The 22,646-nt window shown below is 36.2% G+C and overlaps 1 protein-coding gene across 1 annotated transcript in view; it reads right to left on the bottom strand.

The window, feature by feature from the left end:
• Positions 1-22,646, bottom strand: part of ENPP3 (ectonucleotide pyrophosphatase/phosphodiesterase 3) — a 114,410-nt gene that overhangs the window by 7,667 nt on the left and 84,097 nt on the right. Inside the window, exons 21-24 of the mRNA XM_051997752.1 lie at positions 11,293-11,428; positions 9,329-9,406; positions 7,805-7,937; positions 6,508-6,664 (exon numbers count right to left, since the gene is read on the bottom strand). Coding sequence (XP_051853712.1) covers positions 6,508-6,664; positions 7,805-7,937; positions 9,329-9,406; positions 11,293-11,428 — 504 coding nt within the window. The remainder of the gene's footprint in view (positions 1-6,507; positions 6,665-7,804; positions 7,938-9,328; positions 9,407-11,292; positions 11,429-22,646) is intronic.

Below are 22,646 nucleotides of genomic sequence, written 5' to 3'. Positions count from 1 at the left end.
CTCTCTCTCTCTCTCTCTCTCTCTCTCTCTCTCTCTCACACACACACACACACACACACACACACACACTAACTCTAATATCTCACATTGATTCAGGATCAAAAATAAGTCCTTATCTCTTCAACAATGAGATGACTCAAAACAATTCTAGTTGTTCAGTGATGAAGAGAGCCATCTACACCCAGAGAGGGGATCTTTAGAATTTAATGTGGACCACAATATAGCATTCTCACTCTTTCTGCTGTTTGCTTGCATTTTGTTTTCTTTCTCAGTTTTTTTTCCTTCTTGATCTAAATTTTCTTGTACAGCAAGATAACTTGTATAAATATGTATACATACATAGGATTTAATATATATTTAAACATATTTAACACATACTGGACTACCTGCCATCTAGGGGAGGAGGTAGGGGGAAGGAGGGGATAATTTGAAACAGAAGGTTTTTGCATATCTTTTGGAAATAAAAAGTTTTCGTAAAATTTTTTTAAATGTTAAAAAAAAAAAGAAAGAAAGGGGGAAAAAAATAAGCCCTTAATAACCTAGCCACTTTCTACCTTTTTCAGCCTTCTCCTACTTTGTTTTCTTCCACATACAGTAAGATTCATTGATATTGACCTCCTGTCTGTTTCTCACACAAGACATTCCATCTCCACTCTCTGGGCATTTTTGCTGACTATTCCCAAGAAAGAGAACACTTTCTCTTTTTTCTTCTGCTTCCTAGCTTCCGTGGTTTCTGACAAGTGTCAAGTAAAATCTTATCTCCTACAATAAGCCCCTGAGTTAAGTTCAGAAATCCAGCTGGGACTGCATCCACCTGCCTTAGTCGAGCTCAGGAATCCAGTTAAACTAGCTTAAAGTTGCTTTAAATGAAAGATTGTTATCTTTCACACCAACATCCTCTAGGACATTTTTACTCCTAAGAAATTTTTTCACCTGAGAAATTTTTATGTGGTCCTGAATCTATAGATATATAAAATAGGTATACACACCAAACATTTGCTGATCATAAATCACAATTTCATGTCTCCTACATTCAGTAATTCAACCTCACATAAAGTTGTGACCCACAGTTTAAAAAGCTTTGCTCTAAGACATCTCATTAATTTTTATTTGTTTAGTCCCTCAGAATTATCATCCCCAAAAGATATATTGTCCATCCTTAATCTGTCTTTGGATCTTATCTTCTGAACAAACCTTTTTAGGCACTAGGGAGTCTGCTTACTCAGGTTTATAAAATGCTGATGGGTCCCATAAAAAAATTAACATTTTTTAATTATCAAAGAAGTGTGATAACGAGCCCCACAAGGATGTGCTAACTTTCCTAAAAATAACCAATCATGTTATCTCCACTCCCTGATACTTCCCACCCTATAACCAATAGTATTGTCTTCCCCATCTATCCAACTCTGTATTCCTAAAAACTTTATTAAGGTTGGTGAATCCCATCTTAAAATCTTTGGTCACTGAGAGAGACCATTGACCCAATTTATTAGTTACTGCTAACTTAACTAATACATTGATCATGCTCAGATCATCATCTCTCAGTTTATCTTAATTTTCAAATATAACATTACTATAGGTACAATACAATTATATAAGCAAGCATCATCTACACTCTGGTTCACTCTACTCCTAAATATCACCCTGGACTTGAAAGAAAGCTGAAATGATCAGGGAGGGACATTAAAAGGTATCTATCTCTCCTTCTGCTAAAATCCAAGAGGATTAAGGTTTACTTCAAAAGGCAGTTGAAAACTGCTTTTCATTTTAGGAAGGGTTAACATAGTAAGTTGTAAGTCAGTTAAACATAGTATCCCAATAGTCCCTAAGAAAATCTGCCATCTCTGAATGTTATGCCACAGTTTTCTTTAACTGTCCTGACTCAGTTTCCCTGTCTCAGTTACCTTAACTGTTCTGTCTCTGACCCAGTAAAACTAAGGATTGTTCGCTCTTGGGTTATGAATTAGCAAGATAAAAGAGTAGATCTCCTGATTCTTTTATGGATTTACAATATTCCTTTAGAATATTCCAAGACCAACCCATGATATCTTTACTTCTTTGTCTCTGGAATTTTTAGGTTTTATGGCTTCCCCTCCCTGATAAAAAAACGTTCCCTCCCTTTCTCTTCTTTGTCTCCAAAAATGTATTTTAAGAAGTTGTTGTTCTTCCATTCATTGCTGGAGAATGGCGTCCGGCAGCTGTATGCTGGACGCTGGATTCTTTGGGTCCTCCAGCCCTGGGACCAATATGGATTCCTTGGTCCCAGTATACTTATCTCTGTCTGACTGGATAATCTGAGACGAGAGTCCTGTCCAGTCAATCTTACTCTCCCATTAATAAAATATTAAAAACTCTCTAATCTCTCTCCTGCCTCAGTTTCACCAGCATTACAATTTGGAGGTCCCACCGAGATAATAGAAACTGAGAACTGGATTAGAGATTAGAGATCTCTTGGTCTCCACCTAGGCCTGAGGGGGGATCAGGACCTGGGTCTGTTCCTTGAGAAAAGACCAGCACTCTGGCTACCCCAGAGCCTCCTAGGAAAAGGAAGCAGTTCTTCAGCCTCAGTCCGGCCTACAGTGGACAACGAAATCGATTCGGCATTTGATTCGGCATTCGGGAGAGTAAGTCTGTCTGGGTACCTTTTGGGGTACCATCTGGTTTTGGTTCTGGTTCTGGTCTGTTCTGTTGTTGCAACCTGTGGTCTCAGAATAAATGCCGACGGGTTTACAAATTCTGAGACGGGTATTTTCTGGGACGCTGGAGAATATCCTCTGGGTATATGTTTGCTTAATGTTGTAACTGTGTAGTCTGTGTCATATATGTTCTATGTTCTGTGTGGTTTGTCATGTTGTTGGTTGGAAAACAACGTTGCAACTGTGCATAGTAAATTGGAGCTCCATGTTTGTTTCTGTGTGTCTGTGTTAAAAGTTAGCAAGCTTGTAAGAGATAAGGATTCAGCCTCTGTGTTGCAGGCTTAGAAAATATCAAGAAGTTTGAAAAATCTTTCTCTCTCTCTCTCTCTGTCTCTGGCTGACTGCAGCAGCCTGTGAGAAAAAGGGAGAAAAGGGAGAGAAAGGAAGAAAAAAAGGAAAGGAAAAAAAATAGATTGAAAGGGATTTGAAAGTTCGGAAAGTTAAAAAATATATATAGAAGAGCAGGTGCTAACATTTAAAGGAAAGGAGATTGTTTAAGTATGTAGTCAGGGGGAAAGAGAAAGTTGGAAATGGGTGGATTTGGGAAGAAACCTGATATTGGGAAACTGATGGGTTAAATCTTGAAAAGGATCCCCATGTAGGAAATTGAGTGGGGAACCTGAGGGAAGTTTTTTCTAGGGGGTCAGGAGTGGGGGAAGGATGGCCATATGGAATCTTCTCCGCCCCTCACCCCGCTGAGTATGTTCCTGCCGTTTTCTTTTCTTAACTGATTACAGCCAGTGCAGCAAACTGTGATTTTTAAGGACATGCTTACTTTAGCTTAATTGATTGAATATTTGTTTCTTCATAATTCTTGGTTAAGAGATATGGTCATAAATGTGATCCATACTTTGGTCCGAGTATTTCTAGTTTAATTGCTATGTTAAAAAAAAAAAAACCTTCTTGAATTCTTTTATGTGGAATTGGGTCTTTTGTATAAAGTTAAATTGATTGTATTGGGTCATCCTGAGGTTATTTTAAAGGGCCTCTGAACATAATAGTTGTTTTTCTTTGTCCTTTTGAAAATGTTTGTTATGGACAATATGCAATTTGGGATATTTTTCTATGTATTGGGTATTTTAAAAGCAAAATGATTTGTATGTATATAATGTTCACTCATGTAACATCTACCTAGATATGATAATTGTTCTAAGTTGTGAACTTACTGAGACAAAATTGCTTTTTGTTATGACTTATAAGGATATGATAAATAATTTATCCGAAATTTGATTAATGACATCTCTTATTGGAGTTTTTGGGCTTAGAGTTAATTAGCTAATGCTATTTGGGAGTTTTAAAGCTCCACCCTGTGACAGTTACTGGGACAATTGATTGATAAGCTGTTAAAACTCAATTGCTTATGTTATGTTATAGTTATGTTCTTGCATTTTTCCTTCTGTAACTGATCTCTCTGATCAGAGCAATGGTCAATGGAACTGTTAATGCAATTCAATTATGTCAAGCCTGCTATTTTCAGTCTGGTCATATGTAATCATTGTATCCTAAATGCTTGGGCAACTGAGTATTTTGCCTGGTTATCTGTCTGTTACTGGATATTTGTGTTTTCTTCCTTTAAGGTTTCTACATGATAACTGGACAATTAACAGGGGTCTGTGGTTTCTACATGATAACTGGACAATTAACAGGGGTCTGTAAGACTGCAGCCATTTGCTTGGCCTGTAAAGCAAACTCATCTCTTCACGTAGGAAACTGCTCGTCAATTTATTTTGGCCTCCTCATGTTTTGCAACAGTTTGGTGAACTGAGTCTATCTGAGACTGATCTAATCTTTATGTGTTAGATTTGTGTTTTTGTTTTAGATTTTGGTCAAATTACAGATATTGACTTGCTTCTGGAACCTGGATCAGCTTTGATCAACTTTGATCAGCTTTGATTGCCAGCATGACACACCCACTCTGCAAGGAATGAGAGCCTCCTATCACTTCACAGCCTGAAGCAGAGTTTTAAAAATGAGACCATGGACTTGACCCTGCATCGAGTGTACTTTGGACTGATATGAGGGACTTTGGGAATGGTTGATGACTGACTGTTAAACCTTATCTGGATCATCTATTACTGTGTGTTTAAGACTTGGGATGGGATTTGTTAAAACTGTAATTGCTGTTATGTTTGAGGGCTTTGAAGGAAATGCTACTGTATTAGTCTGTTATGTATAGGGATTTTGATTTGCTCTTGGGATTTATATGGGGAATGGTCATTTGATAATTCCTTTCCGTGAGAAAAAAAAAAAGGGAGGTAGAGATAGAACATTGGGGAAACTGATATATTTTTTTCAAAATACCTGAAAGAATGGGAACCCCTAGCTTCCTATTCACTTTGCCTTAGGCATTTCTGCCCCACCCCCTATCTCACTAGTTCAGATTGAATTTGGATGTTCCAGCTTTGGAATCCCTTATTTTGTTAAAAGTGCCCTGGCAGACTCAGTTTTTGGGATTATTTTTTTAGAAAAGTTTTAGAAATCAGACACCTGTCGTGACACTGGCAGTCTCTCTGATCTATTTTTCTTCAGTCCTGTAACCCCAGTTCATTAAGTATTTCAGCATTTCAAAGGACCTTGAAGTTTGGCTTGAGGCACCTAAAAAGTTTGGAGTTTGCCTGCCTTGATGGTCTAACTGTGCATAATCTGCTCAGAAATCTGTATTCTAGTAGCAGCCCTGCCTGTTTCTCTGGGCAGGGACAGGTGGAGCTATTATAAGCCTCATCCTTCCCCCATGGAGAGGGCTGCCTCTCTGACTGGGCCTTGGACCCTGCTGCTTTGTAAGCAGAGACTGAGTTAAGTGCACTAATGACCACAGACCTAACTGTCCATCTCAAACAGGATTCTCTGGCTGAGGTGGTGCTCCAGAACTGGAAAGGACCTGACATGCTTGCAACAAGGGAGCCTTTGTACAGCTGTTAACTCTGGGGTTATCAGGGAGAGACTTGCTCTTGCCATATGAGTCCTTACATTTTTTCTAGTTTTATTTTTGGCTCATTTGCTTTACATAAGGTGGGTCAAAGACCTCCTGGGTATCTAGAGGAAGGTGCTAAGATTCAAAGGTTTGAATATTTAGGAGAGAAAGAGTGTGGAATGTTATGCCACAGTTTTCTTTAACTGTCCTGACTCAGTTTCCCTGTCTCAGTTACCTTAACTGTTCTGTCTCTGACCCAGTAAAACTAAGGATTGTTCGCTCTTGGGTTATGAATTAGCAAGATAAAAGAGTAGATCTCCTGATTCTTTTATGGATTTACAATATTCCTTTAGAATATTCCAAGACCAACCCATGATATCTTTACTTCTTTGTCTCTGGAATTTTTAGGTTTTATGGCTTCCCCTCCCTGATAAAAAAAGTTCCCTCCCTTTCTCTTCTTTGTCTCCAAAAATGTATTTTAAGAAGTTGTTGTTCTTCCATTCATTGCTGGAGAATGGCGTCCGGCAGCTGTATGCTGGACGCTGGATTCTTTGGGTCCTCCAGCCCTGGGACCAATATGGATTCCTTGGTCCCAGTATACTTATCTCTGTCTGACTGGATAATCTGAGACGAGAGTCCTGTCCAGTCAATCTTACTCTCCCATTAATAAAATATTAAAAACTCTCTAATCTCTCTCCTGCCTCAGTTTCACCAGCATTACATGAAGAGATTCCTAGCTTACTAACTCTCCCTACAATATGATGTCCCTATCAGAAACTTCATATATTACATCAGAAGCATATCCCAACTTCCAGTGTTCTTGCATACAGGAAGCAGTGATCACCATCCAGCCAGAACAATAACACAGTAGAGAGCACACTGGCTATAAAATGTACTCACGGGACAGCTTTCTATGTTAGTAGATCGATGAGGAATGATAAAGGGCAAGACATCCAAAGACCCAGGGCAGTTCAGTGGAGTATAAGTCTGGTTTTTGCAGCTACTCAGCACCACGAAGTAATGAGTTGGGATGGGAATGCCAGTATTGCTTATAAACCTTTTTTAAAAAAAAATATTTAGTATTAGTCTTATGAAGTCTCTTGATTTCTAAGCAAGACATCAGATTATTAAGAAAGATGGGGCAGCTGGGTGGCACAGTGCATAGAATTCCATGCTTGCAGTTAGAAGACCTGAATTTAAATCCAGCTTCAGATACTTATTAGCTATGTGACCCTGAGTGAGTCACTTAACCCATTTTGCCTCAGTTTTCTCAAATGTAAAATGACCTGGAGAAGGAAATGGTAAATCATTCCAGTATTTTTGCCAAGAAAATCCCAGTAGGGTCGCAAACAATTGGACATGACTGAAACAAATGAACAAAAGGAAAAAAAAAAGTGTTCTAGACAAGCAGTTATCTAACTACTTTTCTAGATTTGAATTTAATCATAATCAAAGATTCCAGTAGAATCTCTAAATTATAAAATCCCTGAATTTAATATAATGAATGAATTGATAGGGAACAGTGTGGTCTGCTGAAAGAAACAATTTGACTGGAAAGCAGGACACTTGAACTGTGAAAGTCTTGTTTCTATTTTGTGCCACAATTTCCTTATCATTAAAAGGAAGTTACCACCTACATCACCTATTTCACAACAGTGAATAGAGGTAGTATGGCATTCTAGATTAGAATTATGAGATTAGAGTAAGGAAAGCTTGGATTCAAATGCAATACGTTAGAGTTGTGTAACCCAAAACAACTTGCAATCTCTGTATATGGTTTCCCACACTAATGATTATTTGGATTGCATATAGATGGATTTTTTTTTTATAATGGAACCAATTATTTCATTAGTATGGGGCAATTTTGATGAAGAAAGTTCCTCTACTCATGCATGTTGCCATCTAATTTGTGAGTTATGTCTGACAGGGGACAAGAGTGTAGAATACTGTATTTAATGTCAAGACTTTTTCAGTGTGTTGGCCAATTTTTCTGAACGGTTTTCTAAACAATCCAATTCCTTTATTTTATAGATGAAGACGCTGAGGGTATGAGAAGTTAGGTGAGTTACACAAAATCCCCCAGCTCTTTCTACTTTATCACATTGTATCTCATGAAAGATATTTATTGACGCAATGTTTGATTTTTTTAATTTCTATATAACCACCACAATTCCGTGGATGAAAAACTCTTACTCACTCTGTAATTTCATGGGGCTCATCAGAATGTCCATCATAGTTATAATCAAACACTGGTCCACTAATCACATTCACTCCATTTCTTTTCGTAGCATATTTCACAAGCAGAACACGGTGGAAATAGTCCCACATTTCTGATAATAAAAGGATTAGATAAAAATAAATTGTATATGCTATTGCACATGAAATTATCTTTTCTATGATAAAAATTATTTTTAAAATAATAAATGTAATACCACTTTAAAACATCTATTTCAATATTTGCCAAGATATTATACATTTTTACAATCTGCATTTTGTTCTTCTATATTGATATAGAAGTAGTGTTTCATAGGATAGAAGACCAGAATTGGAGTTCCAAAAGCACAGGATAAAAGTTTTGTCTCTGCTCAGAACATCTATATGATCAGAGGCAGTCATAGCCTCTCTGTACTCTTAGAAATCCTCTAAGATCTAAAGGAATTATCCTTTTTTTTTTTTAAGTTGTGGATTCCTTTGGAAACATAATGAAGCTTATTATGATCCTTTCTCAGAAGAATGTTTTTAGATGCATAAAGCAAAATACAAGGATTATTTTAAAAAACTTATTATGAAGATGTTATTTTTTTTCCTACACAAGTTGAAATCTATTCCCTGAAATCTATACAAAGATTCTTTAAGGGATCTATGAATTTGGTCTAAAATTACAGAATAAGTGGCTAATCTCTACTCATATATATCACTGGAAAGAGTCTCTACATTGGGAATTCCCTAAATTGATAAAAATAACAGATTTGGACATCCCCTCCCCAAGGGGGAAAAAAAACACTTAGCAATAATTAGCAATAATAATTCACATCTAAACAGCATTTACTATATGGCAAACATTGTGCTAAGAACTTCACAAACATTTTTTTTTCATTTGATCCTCACAACAACCTTGTAAGATAGGTACCATTCTACAGTTAAGGAAACTGAAACAAAGAAAAATTAAGTGACCTATCCCATCACAAGGCTAGTAAGTATTTGAGGCTGAATTTGACCTCACTCTTCCGATTCCAGGCCAGCTGCACTCTATATATTGTATTACCTAGCTGCTCCTATTTACTTTGAATTTTGAACAATGAAATGAAATTATTTTGTGAAGAAGGAAGGTAAACTATCTGGGAAGTAGAAAGGGGCATTTCCAGACTTCTTCCTGAGACTTAGTTAGCAATGTTTGTTCATTATAGAGGACCAGAATATAGAAGGGAGAGCTAAGGATCGGGACTTAAATTTGCCTTCAAGGAAATACAATGACTTTCTGTTTGTGAATGAACAGTCTCTCTATGGTTTGACTAAATATGAGCATAATGATATAAGAAGCTCAGCAAGTAAGTAGTACAAAAGTAATTCAATACATCTTAAAAAGGTATCTCATATTTACTATTAAGAATTCTAGTTATACCTAAAGGAAATAATGCCAGTTGTGCAAATGAGATTCCCTCTGAAATCCCAAGGATTCCTATAGTTAGTTTTAATATCACAATCTCAACTCTTAACTTACGTTTAAACGCTTCATAAGTTGGAATCAAATTGCTTGTAAGTAAAGCATCATATTCTCTATCAGGTGTCTTGCTGAACACTGGGTGAAAAACAAACAAACAAACAAACAAAAACATTAAAAACTTGTTCTGGTTATTATTGATGAAAATAATCAAGTCAATTCAGCAAGCAGCAAGTTATTAAGCACCTGCTAGGTACCATGCACTATCCAAGGAGATAGAATTAGAAAGAAGGGCAAAAACAGTCACTTGCTCACAATCATGGGAAAAGAGTCAAACCATCATTACTCCATCCCCTCACTCAGCCCAGCTTCCACCTTTTAATTATGAGGTGCTAAGGGAGATACTAAATAGCAGACAGAAAATTCAGTACTATCCATTATTGCTGCAGCATTTCCAGGGCAATGGTACACAGTTCATATGACTACCTCAGACCTTTTCCTTGTACTAGACCAGGATGGGTAGAAAACAGAAGAGGATTCTCTTGAGGAATCTCTAGAATTCCTGTATCCCATGTAATTGGCTAGCTTAGCTGTTGACCTGCATTGAACCAATCACTGTGAAGTCACAACCAATTAAAATGGTTACTGACTTAACTGATTCACTTCAATAAAATTATTATTGAAAAGACAGAGTAGATATAGTATGATAGCTTCTTTATGACTTGTTCCCCATTCCCACCCACCCCCTCACACAAGGGACTCTTCTCTCTCTTCAAAATATTGTTTTGTTTATCTATTACCTTCATAAGTAATAATTGTCTTTTAGTTCTTTCCATCAGAGCCTGTCAAAATACTACTTGTTCAATTCAAAACATAGTCAAAATGCTATCTCTTTCATGTAAAAGAACATTACTCCTAGCTGTGTGACCCTGGGCAAGTCACTTAACCCTCAGCAAAAAAAAAAAAAAAAAAAAAAGATTAATAGTATTTATATAGTATTTTCAGTTTCACAAAACACATTACAACAATTGTCACACTTTATCCTCATACTGAAATGTGAAGTTGATGTTATTAATGTTCTTATTTTACACTGGAGAAACTGAGGCACTAAAGGAAGTTACCCAGAGTCACATTGTTCATGATGCCTAATTTGAACTCAAATCTATCTACCAGGATTAGCTACTATACCACCTACCTGCCTATCTAAAGGCTTCCAAAACCATTTATTTAATAATGTATTTAATAATATATTCAATTATTTAATAATAAAGTTCCAGAAATTAATTTTACTGACCTAGAATTTATCCACCTTTGATACTATTTACATACTTTAGAGCAGTATATTGCTAATATTTTTATTATGATCACTTTCCTCTTTTTGAAAAGTCTGAATATCTGTCAACTTCTTTTCTGCTGATAGATAAAAATATTTCAAGTATCAAAATATCAGAAGAGAAACTAGCCAGATCTTGAAATTACTGGATATTTCAAGGGAAGCTTAGTAAGAATAATGCTCCCTATTCAACAACACATAAATTCAAACTTCAGAAAAATATACTTACTGGGTTTTCCAGGTTTTCTGAGAGATTAAAAATAGATATAATTCTACCTCGATATGTTGCCTTATGAACAAAAGCCTTAAGACTCTGGCCTGAATTCTTTAGAGAGACAGCTATGTTTTAATACAAGCTACATTTGGGTAGTAGCAGCAAGAAAAATATACTTTTTTAGATGTCCATCTCTCACTAAAGAATTTTGGTTTAAATTTAAACTTAAACCTGATGAACTCTCTCAACATCTGGGCAAGATTACAGATGACCTGTGGCTCACATTGCAAAATTTATTAGTCTTTATTACAGTTGTTGTGTTGCCTCTGGTCAGCACACAGCCACTGGATGCCTCCCCTTGTGCAGGCTGCTTAACCTAAGAAGGTTGTTTTGGTTTGGGGTATATGTTTAAGCACATGCCCACATCCAGCTGATGAAGGCTTTCGAAGCTGCTGTGCTAAAAAGAGTCATACTAACTAGGAGGATAGAGGAAGCCGTGGGTGATATTCTTTTCGGTTGGATAGATGGAACAATTTTGGCTCTGAGAAGGAGAAATCCTAACATCAGCCCGCAGACAGTCTGGAACAGTGGGAGGAAGAGGCGATGTGTCTCCCTGTTAAAAGGAAAAAGAAGAGAGGAGAAAAAAAAAATTACACCCACAGTTGTGGCTATGCCTGTACTTTGTATGGTTTGTGACTTCCCTAAAATGTTTTCCATTTAACCTTTTCCTATTTTCATAATGAATCAACTCTACAGGAGTAATGGAAACAGATGTTTTCTGCAGTGTTTTCCTTCCCATGGTTCACTCCTGGTTGGGAACACCCGTGATAGTAATCCTGCCACACAGGAAAAAAAAAAAAAAAAAAAGAGGGTGCACAAACCAAAGGAAATTTGGAGACCAGAAATCCAGAATCTCTAAAACTCAGTGACTTAGAAGAATGGATTTATATTTATATGAGGAGAGGCAAATATCCACAAATGATTTCATTTTAAACAATAAATTAAAAATAAAATATGTTTTAAATGCAGATGTGAACATTATACTGGTCTTGAAACATACACTGGTTTTTTTGTCTACAGAGTAGCTTCTTTAATTGTATATCTAATTATGGGCTTTTGCAATTTGCATATATAGACTTTATTGTTAAATTGTAAATTCCTTGTGAGTAGAGACCATTCCTACAATTTCATTTGTAAAAGTACTCAAATTTCCAAAACAGATTTCAGCCCATCACAAAAATTCAATAAGAATTTCTGACTTCAGAGCATTGTGCTTTTTTGTTTGTTTTGTTTTTAGAAAAAGGAGGAGGAACTATTCTAGAGTTATGATTTCAAAAATATAGGGGACATTATTGGTATGGAAACATTCTCTACTGATACAGATCCATAACTCATTAGTAGCTCAGTGATAGCAAGTTGTCTGAAGCACTTAAAAGATTAAATGACATCACCATGATGACTCAGCACATAATTATCAGAGGGAGAACTTGAACCAAGACCTTGTTGATTCTAAGGTTATTACTTCTTATTGAACTCTTAGGTTCTTATCTGAACTTATATGAGGATAGAAATATTCTCATTAAGGGACAGAGCAGAAATAGCACAGAACTAAGCCTCAGTTTCCTACTTTATAAACAATTATGCTTGACTCTAGAGTACTTTGCAAGTGCTATTATCTATATTTTTAAATATTGTTGATCAATAAGCATTAGAAATATAGTAATATTATGCCATTGTAGATATGAATTAAATTTATTGGTTGGTTTTGACGATTAATGTTAATTAATATATTATATTAAACTGACCTGTAGTTTATAATGAAATCACAGATCCATTCCTATATTTATTTAGTGATTTGAAGTTCACAGTCTATCAATAAGCATTTAATAAATACCTATAGATAAATATCCATTTCAGGTACTGTGCTAATAAGTCCTGTGGATATCTAATTTGATTTCTACAATACTTCAATGGAGTATTAAACCTAATACAGAACTTAACATGTCATCATGTATGGGTGAGTACTAATACTCTACTCTTTTATTTTTACCTTTTAATATCTGAATATATTCATGGGGATTTTGACAACATCCCATCTATTGTCATTATACAGAATATTTTCATCAGCTAGATTCAGAAAAGCCAAAAAATTAAGGTAAATCAAACTTGTTTTCACAGAATTCTGTAGGTCTCATCAGCTTAACAAGATTTTTGTTTTAGCTTAAAATTTTTCCACTCCCCCCAAAATTGCATTTTTTTAAGCTAAAGCAAAAATCTTGTTAAATTATTTAGACTTGTATTTCCTGCAAGTTCCTATCACGAGAATAATGGGATTATCCTGGGTAGACAGAAAAGAAAAAAAGAAAAACTCCTTTGGCACTTGTATGATAGAGTGAGGACCTGAAGCTGAGACATTCAATTCATGTTGATTTCCTGGGGTATATCACTGGGAAATGTTGGGTTGACCTCTTGAAAACCCTCTAGAAAAATAATTTTATTTCATGTCATTTACCATTCCTAGCACATTTATCAGGCACTTACTTTGGGCAATGGAAAAGGAAATGGCAAACCACTTCACTATCTTTTCCAAGAAAACCCCAAATAGGGTCACAAAGAGTCAGTCATGACTGAAAAAGATTGAACAACAACAACAATTTATGCAATGCAGCTTGGTATCTACTATGCCATGCTTCCTCTTTCTAAAGGAAAAATACCATATTTTTTATAAGTAATAAATACTGAAAGGTAATGTTTCTAACTTCAGGTCATGGGAGGAAGGGTGGAGTGAGGGTGGGGGTGGAGGGGATTATCTTAAGAATATAAAAGGCAAAGGAAGTTTAAAAAAATGAAATTCTGAAGACAAAAGCAGAAATTATTTCAATTAGGAAAGGGGAATCCATCACAAATTCCTGTTTATGAAAAAGGAGTATAGGAGATAATAGCAAAGTCAAAATGAGAATGAGTGTAAAAGAGGAGTGTTGTCTAGAAATGCTAAATGTTTTATTGAAGGAGTTGAGCCTGACAATGAATGCTAACAGCAACAACAAACCCCCTTTTTAAAAAATCTCTATTGCTAAAAAATCTTCTTAGAAATTAAAAATAATAATAAAAAAAAGTTATGTTGGGGGTAAAGAGCAAAGAAAGAATCAAAAAAGTCTAGAATTCTTGCTCTCCTGGATCAGATATTCTCATTTTCAATTGCCTATTGAATATTTCCAACTAATAGATTCCTATTAAACATCTCTACCTAAAATATTTCTGAAACTCATCAGGCCTCAAACAGAAATCCTTACTTTCCCCCCCAAAGAAACCTCTTTTCCCCCTAACTTCTCTATTACTATTGAGTAAACCATCATTCTCTCAATTACCCAGTTGTACAACATCACTGACATCTCATTCTCTTGCCTCCCATATCCAAGCTGTTGCCAAAGTTATATCATTTCACACTTCACAAATCTTTCTAATCAATAAGTCCCATCACCTTTTATCATTATAATAACCCTAGTTCAGACTCTCTTCACTTAATACCTGTTGGTTGGTCTCCCTGCCTCAAGTGTCATCTCACTCCAATTCATCATCAACTCTCTTCATAACACAACATTTTCCTATCATTACTGCTTTCCTACATCTTACTACCTTTCACACACTATGAGACCCAGTAATAATGATCTTACATAATTTTCCTCACATATGACATTCCATCAATATACTCTGAAAGTTTTTATTAGCTGTTCTCTATCCTTAGATGCAAGACTGAAAGATAGTGAAATGAATAAAGCACTGGACATGGAGTCAAGATATCTGAGTTCAAATCTGGTCACAGACACTTAGTAGATGTGTCCTGGGCAAGTCACTCAATCCTGTTTATCTCAGTTTCCCCGTCTATTAAATGAGCTGAAGAAGGGAATGGCAAACAACTCCAGGGTCTTTACTAAGAAGACCCCATGGACAATAACTCATGGATAGAGTCACACATGATATGAATAACCAAACAACAATCTTGAAATGCTTTAACGGCTCATATTCACCTTTGGTAGGAGATTCCTTCAAGTCTCAGATAAAAATCTCACTTTCTTCAAAAAGCCTTTTAATCCCCCTTAATCTTAGTTCCTTTCTCTGAGACTACCCTAAATTTATTTTGTATATGTCTTGTTTGTATCAAGTTACTTATTATTGTCTTTCCTCATTAGACCATGAACTCCTTGAGAATAAGGACTGTTTTTGCCTTTCTTTGAATCCAACAGAGTTTAGCATAGTATCTAGTACATAGCAGGTGCTTAATAAATGCTAAGTAAGTGGATGACTAAACTCCAAACTTGCTTCTATTTTCTTTTTTCCAAAAAGGATGACCTTTGAAATAAAAGTGGCTAGACATGAATGGTTAGCAGGGTATGGAAATTCAAGATAAATGAAATGTACAGGGAATTTCTAGCTCTCCTCTGTAAATTCAAGTCATTAGGCCCAGATGAAATATATCCTAGAGCTATCATATCAGAAGTGTGGCCTTCAGGCTGCCTGCCACCCACAATACTCCCAAGTGGAGTTTAAATAAAATTAAAATGTAATTGGGAATTATATTTAAAATATTTTTTTAAATGGGAAATAATAAAATATGCATTCTATAGATTATGAGAGGCTGAGTCTTTCCCATTCTATTTCTACTTGAGTTAGTCACCACTATACTAGAGTATTAAAGGAACTAGATATATTTGCTGTATTGTTGATAATGATCTTGAAAAATTAGTACTGCACCACTAGTGGGGGGAAAGAAAGGTTAAATGTCTCAAATTAAGAAGAAAAAGAAAAAGTAAGAAGGTGGAAGACCTTACTATAGACCAGTAATCTTGTCCTTGATTATTATAGTATTTGAAAAATTCTTGAATCAATACTTAAGGAAATTATATGTGAGTACTTAGAAAAGGGAAGTAGAAGCAATTCTAGATGACAGATACTTCTGTTTTGAAGTAGTTGACTACATTAGTAAATTAAAAGAATGTTCTATCCATTGTCTACTTAGATTTTGACATTTGACAAAGTCTCTTAGGGCAGGGCTTCTTAAGCTTTTTCTACTTGCAACCCTTTTCACCCAAGAAATTTTTATGTGACCCAAGGTATATATAAATATATAAAATAGGTATATAAATCAAGCATTTATTGATAAGAGATTATAATTTTGTGACCTTCACATTTAGTGGTGACCCCAAATGAGGTCAGGATCCACAGTTTAAGAATGTGGGTCTTAAGAATAAGATTTGGGTTAGTTGATGATTCAGTTGCATCTGGAAGTGATAACATAACAAGAAAGAAAGAATAACTATTAATAGGCTAGGTGTCTATTTAGAGTGGTTCTCCAAGAAAGTGCTCCTAGAGAGCTGTGCTGCTGTTGAAGATTTTTACCGATAAATCAGATGACACCATAGTTGGCATGTTTTTCAAATTTACAGGTGGCACAAAGCATAGAAAAATGGCTAAGAAGGGGCAATTAGGTGGCACAGTGGATAGAGCACCAGCCCTGAAGTAGGGAGGACTTTAGTTCAAATCTAGTCTCAACACACTTAACACTTTCTGGCTGTGTGATCCTGAGCAAATCACATCCCCAATTGCAAGAAGAAAAGGAAGAGGAGGAGGAGGAGGAAGAGGAGGAGGAGGAGAAGAAGTCGTCAAATGAAAGGCTCCAAAAAGACTTGCTAGATTGGCGTAATGATCAACTCAAATGATAAAACATTGAATGGGGATCAATGTAAATATCTATACTTGAGAGATCCAAACATAAGCCCCATACATGCAATATAGGAAAAGCTAACTACAAAATATTTCTAGTTTAAATATATATAGGAATTTTATTACAGTGCAAGCTTAATCAATATGTATCAAAAGTCTGATAAGACAGCCAAAAACATTAATGCTCTTGTGTGGGTCAGAAACCATTTAATAAAAAAAGCTGGAGAGATCTCTAGAAGCAAAGCAAAGCAAAGTTTATTATATATTCTTATGAGAATCCGGCATCCCATCCATCGAGCAGACAATGGAAGGGAGGAAGCACCATAGGGGGCAGGGTCAACGCTTTAATCCCTAATGCAAATTCCCTCTCCCACCACTGACCCCCATCCTTATTGGCTGAGGATCTTACATTCTAAATTCGGGAACTACCCAGGAAATTGAACTTGACCAATAAGTACATAGTTGCCCATATTTGGCTGAAATAGGGAGGATAACAAGAAGGGGACTTAAGTATGCCCTTAGGAGAATAGCAAGGAGGAGACACTTTAAGTATGCCCTTGACTTAATGCTTAAAGTTCTTCAGGCCCACTCAAACTTTGAAATAGATGAAGCCTTACTCGATTTTCACAACTGTCTTGAAAGATCTCACCTTATCTTGTTCACTCTTACAGATCATTACATTATGAAAGACATAATGTCCAGAATAAACATGGTAAGAGCTGCAAGACTATATTCTATCCTGGTGAGACTAGGTGACCTAGTGGATGGACCTGGGGTCAGGAAGATCTAAATTCAACTCCTATCTCACATAGGAGTATGTCACCATATGTAACTTAAGTTTTGTCTTCCTTGATTACTCAGTTTGTAATAATAGCATCTACCCCCTATTACTGTTGTGAAAATAAAATAAGAATATATGGAAAGCATTTTGCAAACTTTAAAGAATTATAGAAATGCTACAATTATTATTAGGTCTATAATGCTCCATTCAGTTATAAACATGACAATTTACAAGTTATATGACCTTGGACAAGCCATAAAATCATACTTTAATCTCTGGAGCTCCATTTCTTCATTTCTAAAAACAAAATAACATTTGAATTACTTGTCTACAAGGTTATTGTAAGACTATTATGTGATGACCCAAAAGTCTTAGGATAGTTTTAAGCTAATGATACTTAAAAATATAAATGACAATGTATTATATAACTATACAAATTGGAGAATTGGAGAATATGTGTTTGTGTTTATAGGTAATTAGATAATCTGGTCCAAACTCTTAATTTTACAAATAAAACAAATACAATTTTACAAATAAAAATCAAATTTCCCAGGATCACATAGTAAAATATTAGAGGCAGGGATTTGAATACATGTTTTTTGATTGTAAAACCACTGAATTATATTGATGGGGGTGAATACTGAAACTATGTCCTCTTTAATGTGTAAAGCAAGGGAGATTTGGGATCTCAGGCTTTCCCTGGGGAAATACATACTTTCCCAGACAACACCCTGCCCAAGTTAAATGGTTTCATTCAGTTGGAAATCTCTATCTGATAGTTCTATTGAGTGGCTGGAAACTGGAAGATAAGTAATCGCTTTTCAGCTGGAAATCTAGGCCTGAGGCATTGAAGCCTAAGCCTCAGACTGCTAATAAAAGAGAATTCTGAACTCCAAATCTTTGCAGGATTATGTTTTGCCAAGGGAGCCCTCTTCTTGGCAAGGCTGCTTGCCAGGACTCTCGCTCACTGTGAAGATATTCTCTTCTCAGTGTTAACCTTTGTTATTTTCTTAACAGGACCTTTTACCCACTAAGAAGTCTGTCTTCCTAGCAAAGCTGGCTTCTTAGTGAATAAAATTCCCTTTTGCCACAGAGTTTTCAGGTTTGCGAATTCTTTCACATTGGGCCTGCCACTGTTATGCCACAGTTCTCTTTAACTGTCCTGACTCAGTTTCCCTGTCCCAGTTTCATTTACTGTTCTGTCTCTTCCGCTCTCGGGTTATAAATTAGCAAGATAAAAGAGTAGATCTCCTGATTCTTTTATGGATTTACAATATTCCTTTAGAATATTCCAAGATTAACCCATGATATCTTTACTTCTTTGTCTCTGGATTTTTTAGAGTTTTATGGCTTCCCCTCCCTGATAAAAACTTTCCCTCCCTTTCTCTTCTTTGTCTCCAAAAAGGTATTTAAGAAGTTGTTGTTCTTCCATTCATTGCTGGAGAATGGCGTCCAGCAGCTGTATGCTGGACGCTGGATTCTTTGGGTCCTCCAGCCCTGGGACCAATATGGATTCCTTGGTCCCAGTATACTTATCTCTGTCTGACTGGATAATCTGAGACGAGAGTCCTGTCCAGTCAATCTTACTTTCCCATTAATAAAATATTAAAAACTCTCTAATCTCTCTCCTGCCTCTGTTTCTCCGGCATTACACCACCAGAGGGAATTCCCCACCCCAATTCTCACACCTTATCACTACCACTAACTTCATCAATATCATGTCAGGGTTTATTATTTGCAATTTAACTTGTTCACTTTTATAAGAAATTTTTTTAAAAGATTATTTCATACATAAAATAATTGAAGTAGCTTGATGTAGAAACTTGAGTTAGGCAAATTTGAGACACTGAGGCTAGGTAGTTGCTTTTCCATGCTTTCCTCAAATTAACACAAATATCTTGAATCAGCTTTGAGAGGTATGAGGGATAGGTTTTAGCTATCTACTTTCAAGTGCTACCTAAAAAATCCTGGATTTTCTATCAGCTTTATAAATGCAAATTTATTATCTGTCAAATTAGAGCCACGTGTAACTGGGTTAAGACTAAGAAAAACTTGTGACCTCCTTATCTAGTCACAGAGCAGCTAGGTAGCACAGTAGATAGAACAATTGGTTTTGAGTAAAGAAGAACTGAGTTTGATTCCTGCCTTAGATTCTGTGACCCTGTATAAGTCACCTAATCTTTATCTGCCTCAGTTTCTTCAAATGTCAAAGGGGGATAATAATATCTGCCCCACAAGAAGATAGTTCTATGGATTAAATGAGATGATTGTTGTTTGTCCTCTGTCCTTTGTTCTGGAAAAGGACTATGACTTCAGGGAGCTGATGCTATGACATACCAATGAATTGGATTTAAGTGAAGGAGGACTATGCAAAGCCAACAGCTTCATTTTCTTCTTCAGAATCATCTGGGTCCAGTAGCAGGATAAAAATCAAGATTATGAGATGGCCTTGGATGCAGTGGGAAAATTTTTTTTTAAGCTAAGGTCCTTCCCAGCTCTCAGTTTAACTGAGGCAACACCATTCTATAGTTAAAGTTAGATAATAAATGAGGTAGAGAATGGTCTCTCTTACCAAATCAAAAAAAAAAAAAAAGAAAGAAAATCAATCTGGGAGGGGAAGACCCTGTGTTTCTGGCCAAAACAGAAACAATGGCTATTTATGTTTACTCTGAGCCACACAGAGCCCAAACAATGACCCTGTGGGCTTAGGTCTAGATCTATTGTCCAATTAATGAAAGCCAGAGTGATTTTGGTTTAAGGCAAGATTCTTAAGAAATCATTCTAGCCAAAAAAATAAATAAATAAATAAGTTTTATAAAGAGATTTCAAGTATTTAAATTCAAATTCCTTTGGGCAGGAAAAAAAAAGAAAGGGGGGCAGGGAGAGCTAGAGACAAAATGAGCAATAGACAAAGGAAGAAAGGGAGAGAGGAAAAGAGAAAGAAATAAGAGAAAGGAAGGAAGGTAGAAAAGGAATAAAAAAAGAAAGGGAGGGAAAGAAGGAGGAAAAAAGGAAGGAAGGAAGGAAGACCCAATTGATGGGAAAACTACTACTACTACTACTCAAAGATGAATATATTTGTCCTTCATTTTTAAGCATTTAGCACAGTGCTTGGCACATAGTATCGATGTAAATTGTGCCCCCTTTAATCTGTGGGGGAAGGGTGATTTGGGATCTCAAACCCTCCAGACCTCTAGGAAGGGCACACCCTTCTGTCCATAAGGGAAACTCCCAAGATAAGTAATCTCATTCATTTGGAAATCTTGGTCAGGGGCATAATCACCACCCTATATTAAATAAAAAAAAAATTACCTCTTACTATCCCCAGCCTCAAACCTCAGAAGGCTAATAAAAGACAACTCTGAATCCCAATCTTTACTAAATGCCCTTCTGGACTTACCCCACTGGGTCTTTTTCACTGTAAATCTTTGCAGAAGTCCTAACAGGATTTTGCCCACTGATGAAGATATTTTCTTCTCAGTGTAAACCCATCTTTGCTAAAAATAATCCTAACATGATTCTTTGCCCACTAAAAAAGCTGTCTTTTTACTATAAATAAATCCTCTTTTGCCACAAACTTTGGGTTTGGGAATTACATTGACCAGAGGGTATCTCTTACCCTCAATTCTCACACCTTATCAATAGATGCTCAATATGTATTTGTTTCATTCCTTTTTTTAAAGTATAGATAATAGATTTTCTGGGAGTGAGTAAACCCCAAATAAATCACTTCTCAATTTTGATTCCAAGACAGAGTGTTGTGGCAGTTTAATCCCTCTGTATCTCTTATGAGTTTCCCTATAGCTTTAAGAAGGGATGAAGATGGAGGGATAAAGATAAGGACAAGGAGGCTGATGAAATTCCCAGTATGATGCAGAAATTCTGATATTATTTGAGCACCCTGATTCTTGAAGCCTTATTATTTTGTGTGGGACAAGTATTAGACAGCCTTTCCCAAATTAACTAATCGGAGAAATCTTCCAGTACAAAGAGAAAGAATTTATTTAGTCCCTGCAAAGAAAGGTCCAGACACACACGTGGGAATAATCCCAACTCCTGCTATGTGCCTCTGGAACGTAACCGACTTCTGGTTTGTCCAAGATTTAAAAAGCAAAAGATCCAAGCCTTTTCATTGGATAGACTAAAAGGATGTAATTATATCCTTGACCAATGTTGATAGCTTCCTGTGAGTTTCATCACTTGAGGGTTTGGCCTTACGAGACCATGTGATTCCCTGCAACCCAGGGTTCAAGACTGGGAAGAGAGATCATGTGACTTCCTGAAACCTGAGGTCCTAGACCTCATCTTCCTGCTCTGGGTATAAGGATCGTGTGACTTGGTCTCAATTCTGAGAAAGTGATATCCAATCAGTCCCATTCAATTTGAACCATTAAGACCTGCCAGGATGATTAGCACAATGGTACTTAACATGAATTAATTTTCCCTTTTAGTCTGATTAGAGTGGAATAGGGAGGATAAGAAAATACTGTGAAGCACGGAATAAGAAGTCCTTTAGTTCAACAGTGACTTTCAGGACAGCTATGAAATCTCCTTATCAGAGAATGAGATATAAAGGGCAAAACACTCCTGTTTTCTGATATTATAGAAACTCAAGTTACTTACTCATAAGGCTATATATATTATACAACTGAGATACCTTTCAATTTCTTTTCATTCTTTTCAATCCTTCCAAGACTTCTCTTGGAGAAAAAATGTTAAGGACCATGCCTAGGTGAAGGGGCAGGTTAATTCTCTGAGACTCCACAGCTGTGGATCATAACATCTGAAGGAATTGTAGGGCAGCCTTTATTTACACAGGTGTTGTTTGTGGATTGGGAATGAAATAAATTGGAGGCAAGAGGGAAGAGGAGAGATATCAGACAACACAACTGCCTTTGGAGGAGCGGTCAGGGAATGCAACTGCCTCTCAGTCTCTTTGTATCATCATCATCATCATCCTCTCACATATAGAGATCCCATTCTATGGGTCTGAGTTAGACCTTCAGTAGCCATTGGCAGGTGGCTCCCAAATCACAACAAAAAAATTTGCTTGGTTTCTTATTTATCTATTTTATTTCTCCCCAAAACCAGATTTTTATGTCATAAAATTATACAAAACATGCTTTCTAATATCTATAACTTATTGCAATCTTCTTTTGTTTTTAAGATTCACATGAAGCAAACAAAAAAGTAAGGACTAGATCAAGAATTTATCTTTCTTCTTATATCAGATTATCCAAAAACCTTTTGAAAAGCTCTTTTAAAAGACTTTTGAATCTTGAGGTGTGAAAAAAGTGAATTTTTTTTAACAACAACAACAACAAATGAT

This window comes from Antechinus flavipes, chromosome 4 (assembly GCF_016432865.1).
Source record: "Antechinus flavipes isolate AdamAnt ecotype Samford, QLD, Australia chromosome 4, AdamAnt_v2, whole genome shotgun sequence".
NCBI lineage: Eukaryota > Metazoa > Chordata > Mammalia > Dasyuromorphia > Dasyuridae > Antechinus > Antechinus flavipes.
The sequence above is the reverse complement of the archived record's forward strand: the minus strand, read 5'-3'. Positions and strand labels throughout refer to the sequence as shown.